The sequence below is a fragment of the Lissotriton vulgaris genome, chromosome 6 (genome assembly GCF_964263255.1).
Source record: "Lissotriton vulgaris chromosome 6, aLisVul1.2, whole genome shotgun sequence".
NCBI classification, from domain to species: Eukaryota; Metazoa; Chordata; class Amphibia; order Caudata; family Salamandridae; genus Lissotriton; species Lissotriton vulgaris.
Window position 1 is genome coordinate 1,290,689,087 of NC_141694.1, and position 18,270 is coordinate 1,290,707,356.

Genomic DNA, 18,270 nt, shown 5'->3' on the forward strand with positions numbered 1-18,270 from the left:
ATTTTTACGGTCAACAGAGGCCAATTTCAGATTTTCTGCCAAGATAGGGAAAAAAATAATAAGAGAGATACTGACCCTTTATAAGAGCAAATGTATCTAAGGAACATGCTATGTTGTGCACTATGGAGAATGGCGAATTATGCCCCACTCCAGACTCACAAGAACATCTTCCTCAGGAGACTATTAGCCGTCCCTACCTCATCTCCTTCTTATATAGTAAATAAGGAGCTAACAGCTCCCTATATTGATGATCATATTAGTGTAGCCACACTAATTGCTTGACATTCGATCTAGGGACTGTATTTTAACCAATACTTACCATACTGGGAGCACGGAGCGAACATAAGAAGAAACACGTGGGGTGTAGAAAGCATGCCAGAATCGCATTCCATTAATCTTTGATTGTTTTGGTTACTTAAACCGCACGGTGGTGGTTACAGATCGGCGATTCCATAGTAAAACATAGTAAACACACTGCATTTGATTTACCTCTTAGATATTCCCCTGATGAAGGCTGTTCAAGCCGAAATGCATTGGGAGCGAGAAGAAAATGCATGAACGCAAAATGTGAACACATTGCATTATGGGAAATGAAGTTTCCATCGATATATGGAAGAATATGGTGTGAATAAACCACTTTAAATGTATGAAGTCAGAAGAATAAACACAGTGTTATATAATTTTTGATTAACTCGACTGGACACACAGCACACTTTACCTGTGCCAAGGGAGACAGCCTAAGGAAAATTGGGACTGCTACTTCAGTGAAGAAACCATCGGCCTCATTTACAAGAAAGTGCCACAGCGCGGCATCGCAAGCCCTTTTGCTGTGGCATGCTGCAGCACTTTCAAAGCACAGAGATGCAACATATTTATAACTATACGTCACATTCCTATGCTCTCTCTTGGATTGGCGCACAATGGGCTGCCATGCGCCGACGAAGGCCCCCTTGCACCATTGTGCAAGGATGCCTGCGTGATGGGCATGATTGTTTATGTGCAGGAAGGGACACCTTACTGCACATAAACAATCACCAGAGGTGATTTCCTCTTTCTGTGTGTGCTGCAGAATGCATCACGCACAGGAAGAGGAAAAAAAATGAGGAGAAATTAATACATTTCTCCTCATTGTGCCTCCCTACGCCCCCCTGGGGAGGAGTATCATTCAGGCGCCGTTCCTGCTTTAAGATTTCTCGTAAATCTGAAAATGTGTCAGGTTACATAGATTTTGTGTGGGATCACCCACAGCAACACCCATGGAACACCCCTTTCACACAAAGTGCTAAGTGAAAGGGGCTGCATTTACAAGGACAGGAAAAACCACGCAGGGTGGCTTTTCCTGTCCTTGTAAATATGGGACAGCAAAATGCGCCGCCGATGTGTTACAAAAAGTGACGCACCGGCGGCGCAAGGGGCTTGTAAATAAAGCCCCAGGTGCACATCATGAGTAGAAACAATAACCAGCTGCACTCGGGAGACTGTACATTAGGTCCATCCTGCAATGTCAACATATTCTGCAGTCCAGTCTGTCCCACAAAGGTAAGTAACCCAGTACACAAAAGTAAAAGGAAGGTTTAAATGAGGAATCATGAGCGTTTGCTCTGGAAGCTATGGCTCAAAGCAACAGGCTTCCCTCAGATACAGTGCATATGAAGTATTTCAGCAACACAAAGTGCACAATAAATCGAAGACATTAAACAGAGACAATTCCCAAAAGTAATTTAGCAAAAAGAGGAAAAATGAAATTGCTAAAACAATACCATTATGACAAAAATGTATCAATCTGGTGGGCTTAAAATAACTACAGAGCATGGGTCAAATAGTTGCCTTTGTACTTCTTGGTCAACCACGTTGGAGTGTGGATAGGGTTCATCTCAGTCAACAGTTTCACCTTAGTCGTTTTTGTCAAGCTAAAAATCCTTCCGCGTGGTAAGGAATGGAGGCGTGACTGCGAAGGGCTCCATGTGAATTTCATGGCGCTGTTAAAGGTTTGACTTTTGGCGCCAAAACACTGGGCGAAACAATCTTGTAAACTGACTGTCGCAGTCCTTTGGCAATACATTTGATTTTTAATAACCAGCAAAATTTAACAAAGGTTAATTTTCTAATGGCTGTTGTACACAAAACAGGTTTTCCAAATTGAACAGACTAATTCGGCTTGTGGAGTGAATAGCACGTAAATTCTGTTACTGCAGAAATATGCCAGCTTCACGGTTGGCATAACTCACTCCTTTATATTTTGTATCTAGTCATAGTGCGCCCCAGCCCCCACTTTAAAGGTGACTTACTATATGTAAGAAGGATTTTAAAAATGTTAAAGTGGTTTAGTGTGACGTGCTCACTGCACATGGCTCTGGAAGACCTGGGCCAAAGGGGCTCTCATGTGAGGGATGCATAGGCACACTGTGGTCCACGTGCACCATTTGACTATTACATCACCTATGCAGTTTTGTTGTATTTAACATGGCCCTACCTACAAGAAAAAATAAGTGAACTGGAGGTAGCCAATATGATCGCCATGTGTTATGCATCAGAGCACATTCACAAGGAGAAATGTATGAGCCTCCCTCTGCTCAGTCAAGGTCATTTTATTAGACCTTGCTTGTCAAACTTTTTAGCTGCAGTACTCATGGGAACACATCTTATATTCTTTAAAATTGTTTTAGCCAACAACATCTGAGGAATACCCCTATGAAACTTGTATGTATTCACACATTTAACCCTTTATTTGATGTGGTGAATAGATGGGTGACACTTTCTCATAACTAGTTTCTGCCTTGTGGAGTGAGCAACAAAGCAAATTGATGCTGATGACGGAACGGTTCCGTCATGAGCATCGGTCGGGCTGTGCTGATGACGGAACCGTTCCGTCATGACCACGCCCGTTTTAATTAGGGCCCAGCACCGGCGGTAAATCGTGGCAGCACGGATGTGGTTAACACAACTTACAATCTGTTATGTTACAATGGTAAGCCTTTTCAAGCCAAAGTCCCTTAATCCGATGGCTGAGTAATTGCAGATTCAAGTGGAAATATTTGGCAAGAAATTGTAAATTGAACTGAAGTGTGAATACCACATTCACAACCAGGGCTGGACTGGCCATAGCGGATAGCGGGCACCGGACAATCCCCTGATGCGCTGTACGGGTGGGGGCCGGTTTTGGCCCCCTGGGAGCCGTTTTTGTTACAGGGTCGTCCCTGTACCAAAATCGGCAGAAAACCGGCCCCGGTAATGAGCTTGGCGGCACTTCCAACACCACCGAGTGGGGACGGGGGGGTGGGGGCAGCCGCGAGCACTTTGCCAGGGCCAGTTGTGGTTCCCAGTCCGGTCCTGTTCACAACCATTCTCCCTGGGACACTTTACCAGCTACCAGACAGTGAAATTCTGAAAGAAAATCAGATTTGGGATACTCATAGTGTGCATACTACGTGCGAGTCACCTACATCCCACATCTGCTGAGCACACTTGCCCCACCAACGGCTTTCCTTAGGCATATACAAGCTGGACGCAGACCAGGGTTGATGTTCCACAGTGTAGTTCTTTATTGCATAACAGATTTTGCTCGGTAGATTTTTTTTCCAAATATAACATAAAAAACATGGAGGATAGATATTTGTCATTGACAATCGTTGTGCAATACATTTCTCTACGTGGCGCAAAGGTAACAGAGCAGCTTTCCATGGTAACATATTGCTTCATTCTCGGGGACTTGAAATAAACAGTAAACCACAGGTGTGTTAGATCTCCCCATGCTTGTTGTCCCAGCAGGGCCCAACTTGCACGGTCCTTGAGCGACCCCCTCAAGGACATTTGCCATCCTGTACATAAGTACCCTGATACCAACCTCCATTCAGGAGGTAACTCACTTACCGGGGCATCGGTAAGTGAGTTTCCTCCTGAGGGAGGTTTTGTACCTGGCTACCTATGCCCATGGCCCTGGTCGAGTAGCATGCGGATGTTATTGGTGGTGGTGAGGAGGGTGGTCTCAGTGCTGTGGTTGTTGCGGAATCCAGACTGGGAGGAGTCGAGGATGCCATTCTCTTCAATGAAGGTGGTCAGCTGGACGTTGACTAATTTCTCTGTGGCTTTGGCTGCAAAGGGAGGGAGAGAGATGGGCTGGTAGGTTTTCAGGTCCATCGGGTCAGCCTTGGGATTCTTGAGGAGGGGCTTGACAAAGGGTATTTAAGGATCCAATCATCCCCAAGCACGTCGGTGCTTCCTCCTTCGTCCGTGGCTGCCGTGTTTGTCCTGACTTGGCTCATGGCGCACTGACTCCAACCTTCCTAAGCTTACTACATCAGAACTTCTGATAGAGCTAGGGAAACGTATAAATATATATTATATCTATACACATTGATAAAGAAAATATTATCACACTTCTTTGTACATACACCTTAATATTTACTACTTTTACTGTGGTAAGACATTAGTGAGTGACAAGGGGATCTGACCCCGGTCCTGACGAAGGGGCATAGCGCCCCGAAACATGTTGACCCGCACAGGAGAGTAAGCCCATTAATTGCTTTGTCTCTCCGAATCACTTTTCTTAACAATACCAGCCAGTGTCTATTAAATAGTTTTTTCTACCACTAGGCCAGGTATTTTTTAACATCACTTATATATCGCCCCTGACCCTACTGACACTCACTCCTATTCACTCACATAGCACCCACATTAAAAGGTGCTCCAGCGTAGTCGCTTGTCGCAGCACTGCCCCGTCCCGCAGCGGGGCGGGAAGACCCCAATGATGAAGCATGACACCAAGGGCCCTTTTGGTGTGTGAGGGGTATTTTAACACACATTGTGTATTCCATGAACAGCAGGATACACACTGAATCTACGTGAGGTGGACCTTGTTGATAAACTGAACCTTGATCCTAACCCTGAAACCTCAACCTCGTAAGTCAAACACCTCCAAGTTCAATAACAATTTTTCCTCCCACATAACCCGTAGTAGAAGATTTTGGGCCTAGAAAGTGTTCTATATTGAACTGCTAATGTATGGGGAAAAGTGAGTGGTATTATAAAGTAATCAAAAGTAATCAAGGCGTGTAATTCCAAGTATTCTGAAAAGCGATATTAACCTGTAACTGTTACGATTACAAGAACAACTGCATTTCCTTGAGCAGTTTTGCATTTGCAAGTATTTAATAACTGCCTGTAGCAAGTCCTGCTTGGTTCTATAAATAAACCATAAGTATCCCTTTTTTTATACTTACCTAATTGGTCTGGATTCTGTCTGAGTGTGACATCAACCTTGAATAAGTGAATACTATACATGCTTAACACACCCTCTGATAAGCCTAGCTGCTCAACCACACTACCACAAATAGAGCTGATAGTGATTATCTAATTTAGCCTCTGCTATACCTCTGGGGACACACTGGAATCTGTGCAAACTATACTATACAGAAAAATGCACTTTATACATGTCAAAAAGCGTAAATGTTTACACATTTGTGTATTCCTAATAATTCCTAGAAAGTAAGAAATGTACTCCAAACTCAGGAGTAACTTACATTTTTACTAACGTTCTTTTTATATGGTCTTCTTTATACTTGGGTATAAGTGTGCATGTATGGCACCTTTCCAAAGAAAATGCTGCACGAAGAAGCAATGGCACTGAGTGCAATACCCAAGTGGGTGTTCACTTTGGGTTACTGATGTTGTAACACAAGGGGTGCCAATATCAAGAAGTAATCTGGCAGATTGTTGAAATTTGCAACTACCCCAGGTCGATTTCTTTGAAACTCAATCCAGCCTCAAATGTGTGTAGTTTTGTTAACAATAACTTCTATGACAATTATGCTGGAGATGGGATGCTGATGCTTTTGTTATTCACTTTGATTGTTGCCTTTCCACCACGTGCTGTGGAACACATGGCAATTCTTGGAAATTTCCTAGAACAGTGGTTCGCTTGGCGAGAAAATAGTGTGGCTTTCAAATCTTCTGCTCAGTCTCGGCATGTTTGACTATTGCAAAATATCTGTGGCTCCTTTTCAGCACATGTAAAACGATTTTTTGTTTTATTTGGTCAATTAAATCATTGCTAATCATATATTATATATAAGACAAAAACACAGGGCTCGATTCACAAAAGTAATCTGAGACAAAATCTTAACTTTATGACTTTCGGTATTCAACAAAGCATTTTTGTAGTAGTAAAGTTAGGATTCTTAACTTTACCACTACTAAACTGAGCCAAAATCTTAACTTTACGACTTTCGATATTCACAAAAGTAATTTAATAGTAGTAAAGTTAGTATTCCTAACTTTACTGCTACTAAACAGACAAAATCCTAACTTTACGACTTTCGGTATCCACAAAAGGGATTTAGTAGTAGTTAAGTTAGTAATTCTAACTTTACTACTCCCGAAATGCATTGGGTCAACGCAAATACAGCTGTCTAGGATGAATAATGTATTCTCACCGTCTGCAGAAAAAGGCCTGGATAGTCATATCTACAGCATTTGAAAAAATCGGGAAACATGAAGCCTTTTATGTGACTGAAGAAAATAATGAGTAACCCATGAAATAGAACATGGATTAAATGGATTAAAATGGTCTAACTAACTCATTATGGAGTCTATTGAATATTGTCTGAATCGGCTGTGCGACTAGTGATAGGAGCTTAAGGTGGCTCCACATGATTTGAAGTCATTAATTCTTGCCATTGGGGCAAGGCACTACGCCAGTTTGCATACAAATATTTTAGCTTTTGAGCATTTTGTGCAAAAGGACTGTGGAATACAAAGGTGTGCATTCTGTCTTTTAATATGGATATTGAAAAGTATGCCAGTTTTCCACATCGTCATGAAGTCTGTCTAGTTGGGGGAGGATGTTCCTGCGCAAAAGAGCATGTGTGTCCCGGGTGACATAGATACCCAAGTATTGTACTCCCTCCATCACTGATGGTGCCATACAGTCAGCAGGTAGTCGTATCGCTGGCCCCTACAAGTGGAAGTTTATGGACTTAGTCCAGTTTATTCGATAGCCGGAATAGATGCCAAAGAGATCAAAGATGTCAGTATTCTGGCTACTGAGAAGTAGGGTTTTGTGACAAATAATAGGACGTCGCTGGCATAGAGAGAGAAATGCTCGTCCCAGCTGCTGTCTGCTCTAATTCCCTATATAAGCATATCCTGGCAAATCCAGGCCTCAGCACATGTAATTTTGATCAGGAATGACTAATGTATCTACTTCCAATGCGAAAAGTAAGCACAAAATGCAGTCATATTGAACACATACTTATTTTTCAAGAAATCGAATGTTCTTCTCATTCATTCACACGTTATTCAGATTTCATTGAACTTTCATTGAATGTGTACAGGCAGCTGCAATTTTATGTTGTCTGTTCTCAATATATCCTTTGTAGGTATTCTGTAAAAGTTTCAGCCGAACATATGGCCACAATACGAGTGAAAACATCAAAATCAGATGTCTTCATCAAGCTGCAAATCCTTAATAATGAGAAGGAAGTCGTGAGCACAACTGGAAAAGGCTTGGCCACAATACACGCATTTCAGTTCCAACCCCAAGAGAGACCAGTCAGCTCTCTTTGTAAGTACTCTTCGTATATATGATAACCACTCTGTCTTTGGCGCACACTATGTACAGAACCCCATTTTTAGCTGGCCACAGAGGATTGCACTATCTTGAGTTGTGTTATTTGTTTTACTTAATTAAAAAAGTGTTTGTGTCCTATGAATGTATTCATCAGTAAGGTATCATACCTACAGCCTTTGTGTGTCAGATGAGGTTACTTGAGATGATTTAGATGGAGAATGGGTGGGCATGCTGCCACCTTGTTTTGCTGAATCTGTATCATGGGTTTGGCAATGATTTATGTAAAGGTTCATTAACTTATATGGTTGCCATATCATGGAACTTGCACTTGTATGTTTGGAGAAACGATAAATAATATGCCTGTCAGCTCATACAAATTCATCAATATGAATTGAATTGAATTGAATTGAATACACATTTGTATTGCGCATGGCTACCCGGAGGCATCCCAGCGCATTCAGACCAACATTGCGGTTCATCATTCAAGGGAAAAGAAAGGTCTTCAACAATTTCCTGAAGGTGCTGTGATTCGATTCGAGCCGGATAGCATCGGGGAGCTGATTCCAAAATTTTGCTGCATGAAATGAAAACCGACGTCCACCCATACGTGTCTGTTTTACCCTAGGGACTGTCAAGAGTTTTTTGTGGTTCGATCTTAAAGGCCGAGTGCTCTTGTACTGATGGAACATAGGACGTAGCAGGGCAGGGCCGTTATCAGTGATAGATTTGTGGGCCATACACATGGCCTTGAACCAAATCCTTTCCTGCACTGGAAGCCAGTGCAGCTGTCGCAGTGCCGCTTTGGCAGTGCTGCATCTAGGGACGTCCATGAGAAGTCGGGCTGCGCAGTTTGTGCACCCAAATAGACCGCATTCGAAAAGTCCAGACGCGATAGAACAGGAGCCTGGACCAGCAGGCGTTTAGCCTCAAAAGGAAGAAGAGCCAGGACCTTCCTCGGGAGTCTAAGCAGACCATAGCATGTTGCTGCAACCTTACATGCTTGGACAAGAAAACCAAGATTAGGGTCTAGCCATATGTCCAGACTCTTAATCTGTTTTTTTGGGGGAGGCGAAGGACCGAGACACCCAGGCCACCAGGGATCTAGATTAATAGGCGCCTTATACCCTAACATCATGATTTCGGTTTTTGCGCCATTGAGTTTGAGGAAGGAGGAGTCCATCCATTCAAGAGCCTTGCTGAGACAGGGGGTGAGATTGTTATCCCCTGTGTTGGCTGTATCAGCGCGAGAAAGAGAGACCACCAACTGCATATCATCGGTGTAGGTGACCAGTTGGACTCCCCAGGGAAGCACCACATCAGCCAAATGACTGTATCATGATTACAACTACTAATGAACAGTGGTATAATGATTAGGTATATTGGTGTCACTCAGGAGAATAACACATATATTTGTACATAAAACCACTTATTTGGAAGATGGTGCTTTAAGGTGAGGAGAACCACTAACCTCCCCAAAATAGCGGCCAACGCCAACAAAATATATAAAGAAATCCTCAGCACACGTCATTGGTGTATCAACAATTTGTTAAGTGCATGATGTAAGCACAAATTATTCACAAGATATTTCAATTCTTATTTTCTTTCTTTATTCTTTTGGTCTTGCTTCAGACAGCCAACACTTGTTTTGTCGCTTACAAAGCGACAAATCTTGAGCTTATAAGTCCGACGGTCTCGTCCCAAACGTCTCTCTTCATGGAGCTCGAGTACGAGGACAAAATAAGATCCCTCATATGCATGGACTGCCTTATTGACGTTGCGCAAGATACTGAATGACTTTGTGGGCTGAAGATATCACCACAAAAGAAAGGTCTTCATCAGAAAGGACATAGCCTTGAGACAGTCGCAGGACGATTTCCCTTTGTTAGCAACGAAACACGTGTTGGCTGTCTGAAGCAAGACCAAAAGAATAATGAAAGAAAATAAGAATTGAAATAATTTGTTTATAATTTGTGCTTACATTGTGCACTTAACTAATTGTTGATACCCCTATGACGTGTGCTGAGGATTTCTTAGTATCATGATTACAAGTCTTAATAAAGCAGTATAACTGCGATACTCATGTCAGCTGTAGCTGTGTTTCAAAACGATTGAGAATAATGGAATATGGAATATGTTTGGTCAACACCAACTTTGGAATTACAATGAACTCTTTGAAGATTTATGGATTTCAGTGAAGACTTGAATATGAAAGAGATCTTCTATGCTTTGCCTCCAATTATTGATTCGTGTTCATGTTTCTGAGGAGGGTATATTTGCTGATTTAAGTTACAATCCCTTAGACATCTACCAGAAAAAGATAGGTGATTGTCACTGTGGTCCTTTCCTCTCATATTTTTTCCACACCTCATGCAACAGGACTGCATTACAACTGTGTTTATTTTGTCTATCTAGGGCATTTGTAGAGGGCTATTAACCACTCAACAGTAGCCTAAGATGTCTCTGGGGTTTTGACGTATATATAATATGTGTGGGTCATAAGCTAATGCTATGGAGAACCCAGCTATGAAAACTGGTGGACTAACAGGAAAGGGAGGCATGTACCAGACACTCACCAGCTTAAATGCCCCAAAGAAAATGACAAAGCCTTAAAAGAACGTAGGGCCAGATGTAGGAGCCCTAATACCGGTCGGAAAACGGCCGATTTCGGCCGTGTCCGACCGGTATTAGGCTTTTCAGATGTAGGGGGCCTACCGAAGCGGTATTTTTTCTGATTCGGTAAATATACCGATTCGGTAAAATACCGAATCGGTAAATCCATATGTAGCTGACACTCCAAAGAGTGCCACAGGTCCTTAAGAGTCGGTATTTTACCACACAATTCTATTGTGTGGTAAAATACCGAATTCAGGTGTGCATAAACATCTGTGCATGCACACCTGTGCCATGTGACACACAGACATGCCCTTAGGGCATGTATGTGTGCCATATGTCACACAAGCCTGTACTTGGGGTGCTAGAGGGTGTCAAAGTGACACCCCCTGCACCCTTGCAGGATTCGGTATTTACTTATTCGGTAAATACCGAATCGGTATTTCCCATTGATTCCTATGAGTTTCAAGGCCCATAGGAATCAATGGGCAATACCGATTCGGTATTTACCGAATCGGTAAATACCGAATATGACAGATTCGGTATTCCTAAATTCGGAATTACCTAAATCTGCCCCCTTCCCATTGACAGACTCTTAAATACCAATTCGGTAAAATTCGGTATTTAAGAGTCTATAAATGGGAATTGCCTACATCTAGCCCATAGTTCTGAAAGCCAGTGGTAAAGAAAGCATGAGTCTTTAATGATTTTCCTACAGTAAGCCTCAGGACTCACAAGGAGTGGAAGAGAATTAGAGACAGAGACGCCCAGAATGTGAAGGGTTAATCCTTTCTTTTAGTAGCCTGCAAAGATATGCAAGTGTAGTCCAGTGGTTGGGTTTCATTTTTTTTGTAATTAGAGTTGCGCATGCATATCAATTTAAAATTTCATTCCATGTCAGCTCTTTGTGAATGACAACATTATACAAATGCAACAAAAGGTTTGTTTGAAGTAAATAATAACAAGTATATGAAGAACTTAAAGGAACATGAGGAAGGAAGGAAGTAAGGGGGTTACACCACAATGAACTGTGACTGCTGTCAAACAGAGTAATATCTACATGTTTGTGAAGACTAATATTGTCAAAGGTCACTCTTTTGGTATGTTGCTTGGAGTTGACAAGGGAAGGGAAGATCGGGAGGAATATACATTGATTGGTATGAAAGTGAAAATCAAGAGAGGTAGGATGTGATACTTTCATCTGTTGGTCCCGGAACTCTCTGTAGAGTCACCCCAAACTCTTTGCTTTAACACCTCCTGTTTTGCTGAATTTGTATTTATTGGTGTTTAGGACTCTGTGCACAACCCAACTTCTCACGTTTAACACTATTCTGCATCCTAGCCTATGCTTAAAGCCATTGCTTTGATGGTCCAGGTAAACCTCTCTTTGGATGGCATAGCAAATGGTTGCTCTAGCCACATGAGATGCTCACAGCTCTGTTCATAAACTTGAGTATGTATTCTGAGCAAATTTATGCACTCATTTTCTTTTTTTTAATTGTTTTAATTGAAAAAGAAAGCAGGGCATATTACAAGTACATGGCATCTACATTGAGCATTATGGATTATAACCAACGTCGGTGACATCATACACATCGCCAATAAAGAGTGAAGTTTAGTAATCACTGTTGGTACATTGTACGACCCCGGCACCTCATCCCCCCTCATTTCGACACATCATCCAAATCCTGCACAGGTGGGTCACAGAGATATCCCCTGAATTTGTTGCAAGCACCCCACTCTTTCTCCCATTTTCGGGGGCAACCACGGTGCGTGTTTACCACTCGTTCAGCCACCATAGCCCCATCCATGTCCTTGCACCATTCATTGAGTGTTGGCACCTCCCTGGACCCCCAGTTTTTGGCAATATTACGTTTGGCAAACATTGCACCCAGCACAACCCAGTCTTGAGCAGCATGGGAAAGATCATTCGGTTCCCACAAATTCAGGAGACAACACTTCGGTTCCGGGACAACAGATACCTCCACCACCTATGATAATGTGCGCATGAACTTGACCCAGTATGCTGCGATCTGCTGGCACTGCCATATAGTGTGAAAAAAGGTTCCCACCTCACCACAGTCTCTCAAGAAAAAATGGTGGGTGCCCTCCGTATAGTGTGGAGGGTAACCCTGCTATAGTATACGCAATGCAGAATCTTTAGTTGCACTAAACGGAGTCTTGCAGGTATGGCCACTTCCCTTGGGGATGACAGTACCATCTGCCAGTCGCATCATCAATATCACCTAAGTCAGTGGACCATTTGCGGTCCGCATCGGGTCTGGTACGTTATTGAGTAGTTTACGATAAGTGGATGAGGTTGCTTTTTTGGGCATGTGTTCAGTCAGGAGCCTGTCTTCTAAAGGGGTGGCTTCTGGTATATCGGTGACAGGCAGGAGAACTGAGCCTAGTGCATGTCCAATCTGCATGTATCGCAACCTCTCGGTGGGCACCAGCTCATATTGGATCCTAAGCTGTTTAAATGACACCATTTCACCCTTCTTCCATAAATCCCCCACCGTGGAGATACCTATCAAGTCCCACGTCCGGAACCCCTTTCGGTTACGAAGTCGTCCCAGCTGTCATGCCGACCAGAGTGGAGTCATTTGGGTGATAACACCACATACCTGCACTGCATACCATATGCCGATTGTGTGTGCCGTCGGTCCTTATGAGGGATGAAGTTCTACCCTTATCATATAGTGTAGAAAGGACTCCTGCTTCTCCCAGCCCCTGTCTATCTGCCTGAAATGCAGGTTCCGTCTGAGGCGAGTGTAACCATTGATTAATTATCTTCAACTGGGCTGCCCAGTAATATAACTGAATATCTGGAAGAGCTATGCCGCCGTCGTACCAGCCTCTTACTAGCTTTCCCCGTGCTATACGTGCCGGTTTGTTTCCCCAGAGCAGGCCAGAGACAACTGCCTCTATCTTCTTGAAATACTTTAGTGGTACAGGAAATGGGGTGTTCTCTAAAACATATAGAAACCGAGGGAGCATCATCATCTTAAAAAGGGCTTCTTTGCCAAGCAAGGTCAGCGACAGATTAAGCCAGTGTTCCGCATCGCACCAAAACCTCTCAAGGGGGGCATCAGATTTTTCTGGAGAAAGTCCTCCGACCTGGGTGTCACCCAGATACCCAAATATTTAAAGGAGTCCCACGTGATTTTGAGTGGGCAGTCTGCCGGGAGCAGTGGGGGCAGGCATCGCAGGATAAATAAAATCGATTTGGACCAATTGATGGTGTATCCTGACGCACGATCGAAGATTTCACAAATTTTCAAAAGTTCTAAAATAGATCGTCTAGGGGAAGTCAGGTATAGTAGCACATCATCCGTATATAAAGAGATGCGGTCTTCCCAGGTCATTGTCCATTGAAGTCCCTGAATCATAGAGTCCCATTGGATCCATGCTGCCAATGGCTCCAGCGCCAGGGCAAATAGCAACGGAGACAGCGGACAGCCCTGGCATGTGCCCCGTGTGATTGGGAAGTCTCTGGAGGTATGCCCATTTGCACCACATGCGCCAGAGGGTGCGAGTACAACAAATGCACCCAAGCACAAAATTTGGGGCCGAAGCACAGATGTCGGAGGACCGCGAATAAATATGGCAATTCCACCATGTCAAATGCCATCCAAGCATCGAGAGAGAGGATAGTTGCAGGTTCTTGAAGATATGGCAAGCGCGCTAGCACTGCCTGTAACCTTCGAAGGTTAAGTGCAGTGTTCCTGTTGAGCATAATCCGGACTGGTCCGGGTGAATTAGGGTCTCGAGGTGCAGGGTTAGGCATATTGCGATCAGTTTGGAGCGCTAGAGGGCGCACTGCAGAATGGCCGCACTGTCGTGAGGCTCCTGCTGCCCGGAGCTATTATCCGTCTAGGGATCCTGATTTCCATCGATGCGCCCTGATCTGACCCTATAGATCTACTGGGATACCGACGGACCACCCACGGTCCAACTCCTGGGCCGATCGGAGGTTGCTGGCCGAAGTTACGAGGATTCCAAGTTTCCCCGACTTGCGCTCTGGAGGTCTGGTGTCCCTCGGCCCGGCGTCATCATTCATGCCAGCCCGTGGCTCTGCACGTGGGGTGTAGGCCCTGCTCTGCCCCTCTCCACCGGGCCCGCTCGCTGGCCGGGCAGGCTGCTTGTTACTTCTTTGCCATTGAACTGCTCTCTTGGCTCCTACATCTGCCTGTCCAGATACCATTGCTCACGGAGACATAGCGGGTCTCCTTCTGGTTGTCTGGGGGATCGCTCCTTGGGTCTGGGTGCGGAGACGGCCATCTTTTAGTCGTTGGGAGTGGCGGGGCGCGCTGGCCTGCTCGTGCCCCCACGGTTTCGGCTGTTGTCCGTGCCCTGTGTCCGGCCTACATCCTAATTCTTATTTGCTCCGATCCCCCGCTGCACTACTAGCAGACCATTATGGGGAAGCCGGACACTAAACAATCCAAGTTGTCCTTTGACTCTGGAGGAGCTAGGAGGGGTACGCGGTTGCTCCAGGATGCTGGGACTTCGCGGTCTCCCCCCCCACCTGTCGCTGATAGTGTGCCGCAGCCACCACCACCGGACTTTACCCAGATGATGCAGGAGATGAGGCAGGGGTTTGCCACGATAGTGGACAAGGTGGACAAGATATCGTCGCGCATGGATGCGGTCGTCCAGAAGCTGGACGTGCATGAGGAGCGCCTGACAACGGCGGAACAGCGCATTTCGGACCACGATGACACGGCGGCCACCCATACCACCCAACTGGCGAGAATGGACAATATATTGCGTGTTATTGCCGCTAAGAATGAGGAGTTGGAGGCGAGGAGTAGGCGCAATAACGTTCGCATTGTAGGTGTGCCGGAGTCCACAAATGTGGGCAAAATGGAAATTTATGTCGAGAGACTACTGGTGGGCGCCATTGGGGCGGAAGCATTCTCGTCCCAGTTCATCATTGAGAGAGCGCATCGGTCACTGGGACCTCGGCCGGCCTCTGGGGCCGCACCGCGCCTCATCATCGCGCGCCTTTTAAACTACCATGACCGGGACGCTGCCCTCCGGGCTGCCCGCACTAATCGGGCCCTCTCCTTCGATGGGGTGTCTTTCACCATGTACCCCGACTTCACGCCGATGGTGCAGGACCAGCGTCGTAAGTTTCTGGGGGTGAAAAAGAAACTTCGGGATCTACAAGTGGACTACGCTTTGCTTTACCCTGCCAAACTTAGAGTGACGCACCAGGCTAAGCAACATTTTTGCACCAACCCACAGCATGCTGAGGATTTTGCAAAGCGCCTCCAGCGCGAACGAGCGGCTGCAGATCGGAGAGGCGATCGAGACCCTGAGGATGAACATTCGGCGGCTGAGGAGGAGGTCGCCTGATTGTGGTGACTTTGGTCTTTGTTTCTCTTTTTCTGGTGTTGAAACATTCTGGACGTCTGTCTTTTACACTGACTTCTACTGACTTCCTTGTCCGCATTGGTGGCCTAACTGCTATCCGCTTTTATTTTTGTTGGTGCGGGGGTCATGTCTTGCCTGAGGTGAGAGTGTACGTGTTGTTTCTTGGGGTCGGTGCGGAACCGCATGATGGTGCTATCTGGTGTCGCGCTCTGGGCAGCCCCCCCCCCCCCGCGCTGCGCCTGGGGCCGTTTGATACTCGTTGGCTCGGACACTGGCGTGGTGTGAGGGAGTGGTATCGTGCACCTCTAGAAGGTTCCCCGAAGGGTGTGCCCCACTTGTATCTTTGGTTTGGATTCTAGTCCTTTGTTGGTTGACTGGATGTGTGTTGGGGAACGGGGGGGGGGAGGGGGTGCGCATGGCCTGATAGTTGGGGTGGCATCAGGTGGGTGGGTGGGGTGGGGATGAAGCTGACCACACTTGCTTGCCCAGGCCTCAGGGGTCAGTGGTTGGATTGCTGCTATTGTCTGATTGCACAGGCGCGGCTCCGTGCCCGCTACCTAGGCTGGTCCATTTATCTTCTCGGCGGAATTGATCCTGGGGTCCTTGCCCCCGTCCGCCTTGGGCCCGGAAGGAACAGCCGCCATCTTTGGCAGCCGCGTGGCGGAGAGTGCTTTGCACGAGGAACGCGTGTGCGAGGTGCGGGCCGCATGGGCTGGATTGGCTGCGTGCTGTGCGTAGTGTTTGCTGAGTGCTTGTTGCATGGATGGTTCAGCTGGGGGGGGGTTGTTGTGGTTCTGGTTGTTTGGTTTGGAGATGGCTGGGATGTGTGTGGAGTGTATGCGGGTGGACGACTGCTCCCTAGGGTGTGGTCCTGTCGCTGGCTATTGCTGGGAGTTGGGTGTTCCGTATTTGCTTATTGGGTCCTGTGGGGCCCGGAAACTGGCTAATGTCGACTGCTGTTCTAGATCAGATATCGATTTTGTCATGGAATGTACGGGGACTTAATGATGCCAGGAAATGTCGTAGTGTGATCCAGTATTTGGACAGGCATGCTATTCATGTTGCCCTCCTCCAAGAGACGCATCTGCGCCCCGCCCCTTCCCCCAGCTTTGGTGGGTGGTGGGCTGCGGCCAGGATGTTTGCTCCCTATTCTTCTTATGCTCGTGGGGTTGTCATCCTTGTTAAAAGATCGCTCGCATTTCAAGAACTGGGATCTATGGGGGACCCTGAGGGGCGCTATGTGTTATTGTGGGGGCGGCTTGGGCAGAACACTGTACTGTTTGTTAATTGCTATGCTCCTAATGTCGATACGCCAACCTTTTTCGTTACATTGTGGGGTCATGTGCTTGCTGTGGATGCCACTTACATTGTGTGGGGGGGGATTTCAATTTTGCATTTCATGCCCAGTCGGATAGATCGAAAGGGAGCCCTCAGTATAATGTGCAAGCTAGGGAAGTACTGCGTGGGATTGTGGAGGAGGCTGGGTTGATCGACAGCTGGAGGTACACCCACCCTGCCATTAGGGAGGGTACTCATTACACTGCACATGCTCGTTCATGGGCGAGACTGGACTATGTGTTTTTGTCTAGAGGGTTGGTGGCTGGCCTGCGGGAGGCTACACATCTGCCTCGTACGTATTCTGATCACTGTCCGGTGAAGGTTGCTCTATCCGTCCCCGGGCTGCATAGGCCGCGCCCGCCTTGGCGCCTTTTTCCTCCTCAAGGAGGAGCTTGGCGAGGAGGTAGAGGCGTTCTTCCCTAGAAACAAGGGCTCTGTTGACAGCGTCGAGGTTATATGGGAGGCGTTCAAGGTTACGATCCGAGGAGTCACTATTTCTAAAAGTTGTGGAATTCTTAAATTAATTGTTCGGACCCTCGAGGGCTTGGAATCTGACTTGCGAGACTTAGAACGCAGGATGCAGGTTGACTCTGATCCTGATCTTCTGGCCCAGTTCCGTACTAAACTCTCCGAGTATGAAGAGGAGGCTGCTAGAGAGGCTAGACATAGGGGAAAGTACTGGACGGTGAGGCGATACTGTGAGGGGGAGCGGCCCGGTAAGGTCCTCGCTGCCCTTACTAGGCATCCAAGGCATGGGTCAGACGTGTTGGAATTGGTGTCGCCGGATGGCACTCGCTGTCGGGACACTGCGGAGATTCAGCGTACTTTTATTGACCATTACGCCCACCTTTACACGACACAGCAGACTGGTGAGACACGGTATGGCGGATTTCTTGATGAGCTGGCACTCTGCTGGCTATCGGATGATCATCGAGCGTTCTTAGGTAGACCCCTGGAGGTGGAGGAGGTCAGGAATGCCATCATGTCTCTGAATAACGGGAAGGCCGCCGGTCTGGATGGCCTTCCTGCTGAATTTTATAAGTGTTATGTAGACACCATGGCCCCTGTTCTCCGCAAGGTTTTTGAGGAGTCCCTGGAGGAGGGGTGTCTGCCGTGCTCCATGCGGGAGGTCGCCATTACGTCGCTGCTCAAGCCGGGGAAGGATCCGGTGGATGTGAGCTCCTATAGGCCCCTCTTGTTGCTCAATTGCGATGTAAAAATTCTCGCGAAAGTCTTGGCAGTGAGACTTGCCGAGCTCATGCCCGTTATTGTACTACCTGATCAGTCGGGGTTTGTGCCCGGCCGTGCTACCTCCCACAATCTTCGCACCTTGTTTTCGCTTGTGTCGACCATTGCTCCTGATATCCCGGTTG

At 46.4% G+C, this 18,270-nt stretch overlaps 1 protein-coding gene across 1 annotated transcript in view; it reads left to right on the forward strand.

Moving 5' to 3' along the window:
- Nucleotides 1-18,270, forward strand: part of ADGB (androglobin) — a 1,363,241-nt gene that overhangs the window by 934,116 nt on the left and 410,855 nt on the right. Inside the window, exon 27 of the mRNA XM_086927423.1 lies at nt 7,377-7,561. Within this exon, the coding sequence (XP_086783549.1) occupies nt 7,377-7,561 (185 nt within the window). The remainder of the gene's footprint in view (nt 1-7,376; nt 7,562-18,270) is intronic.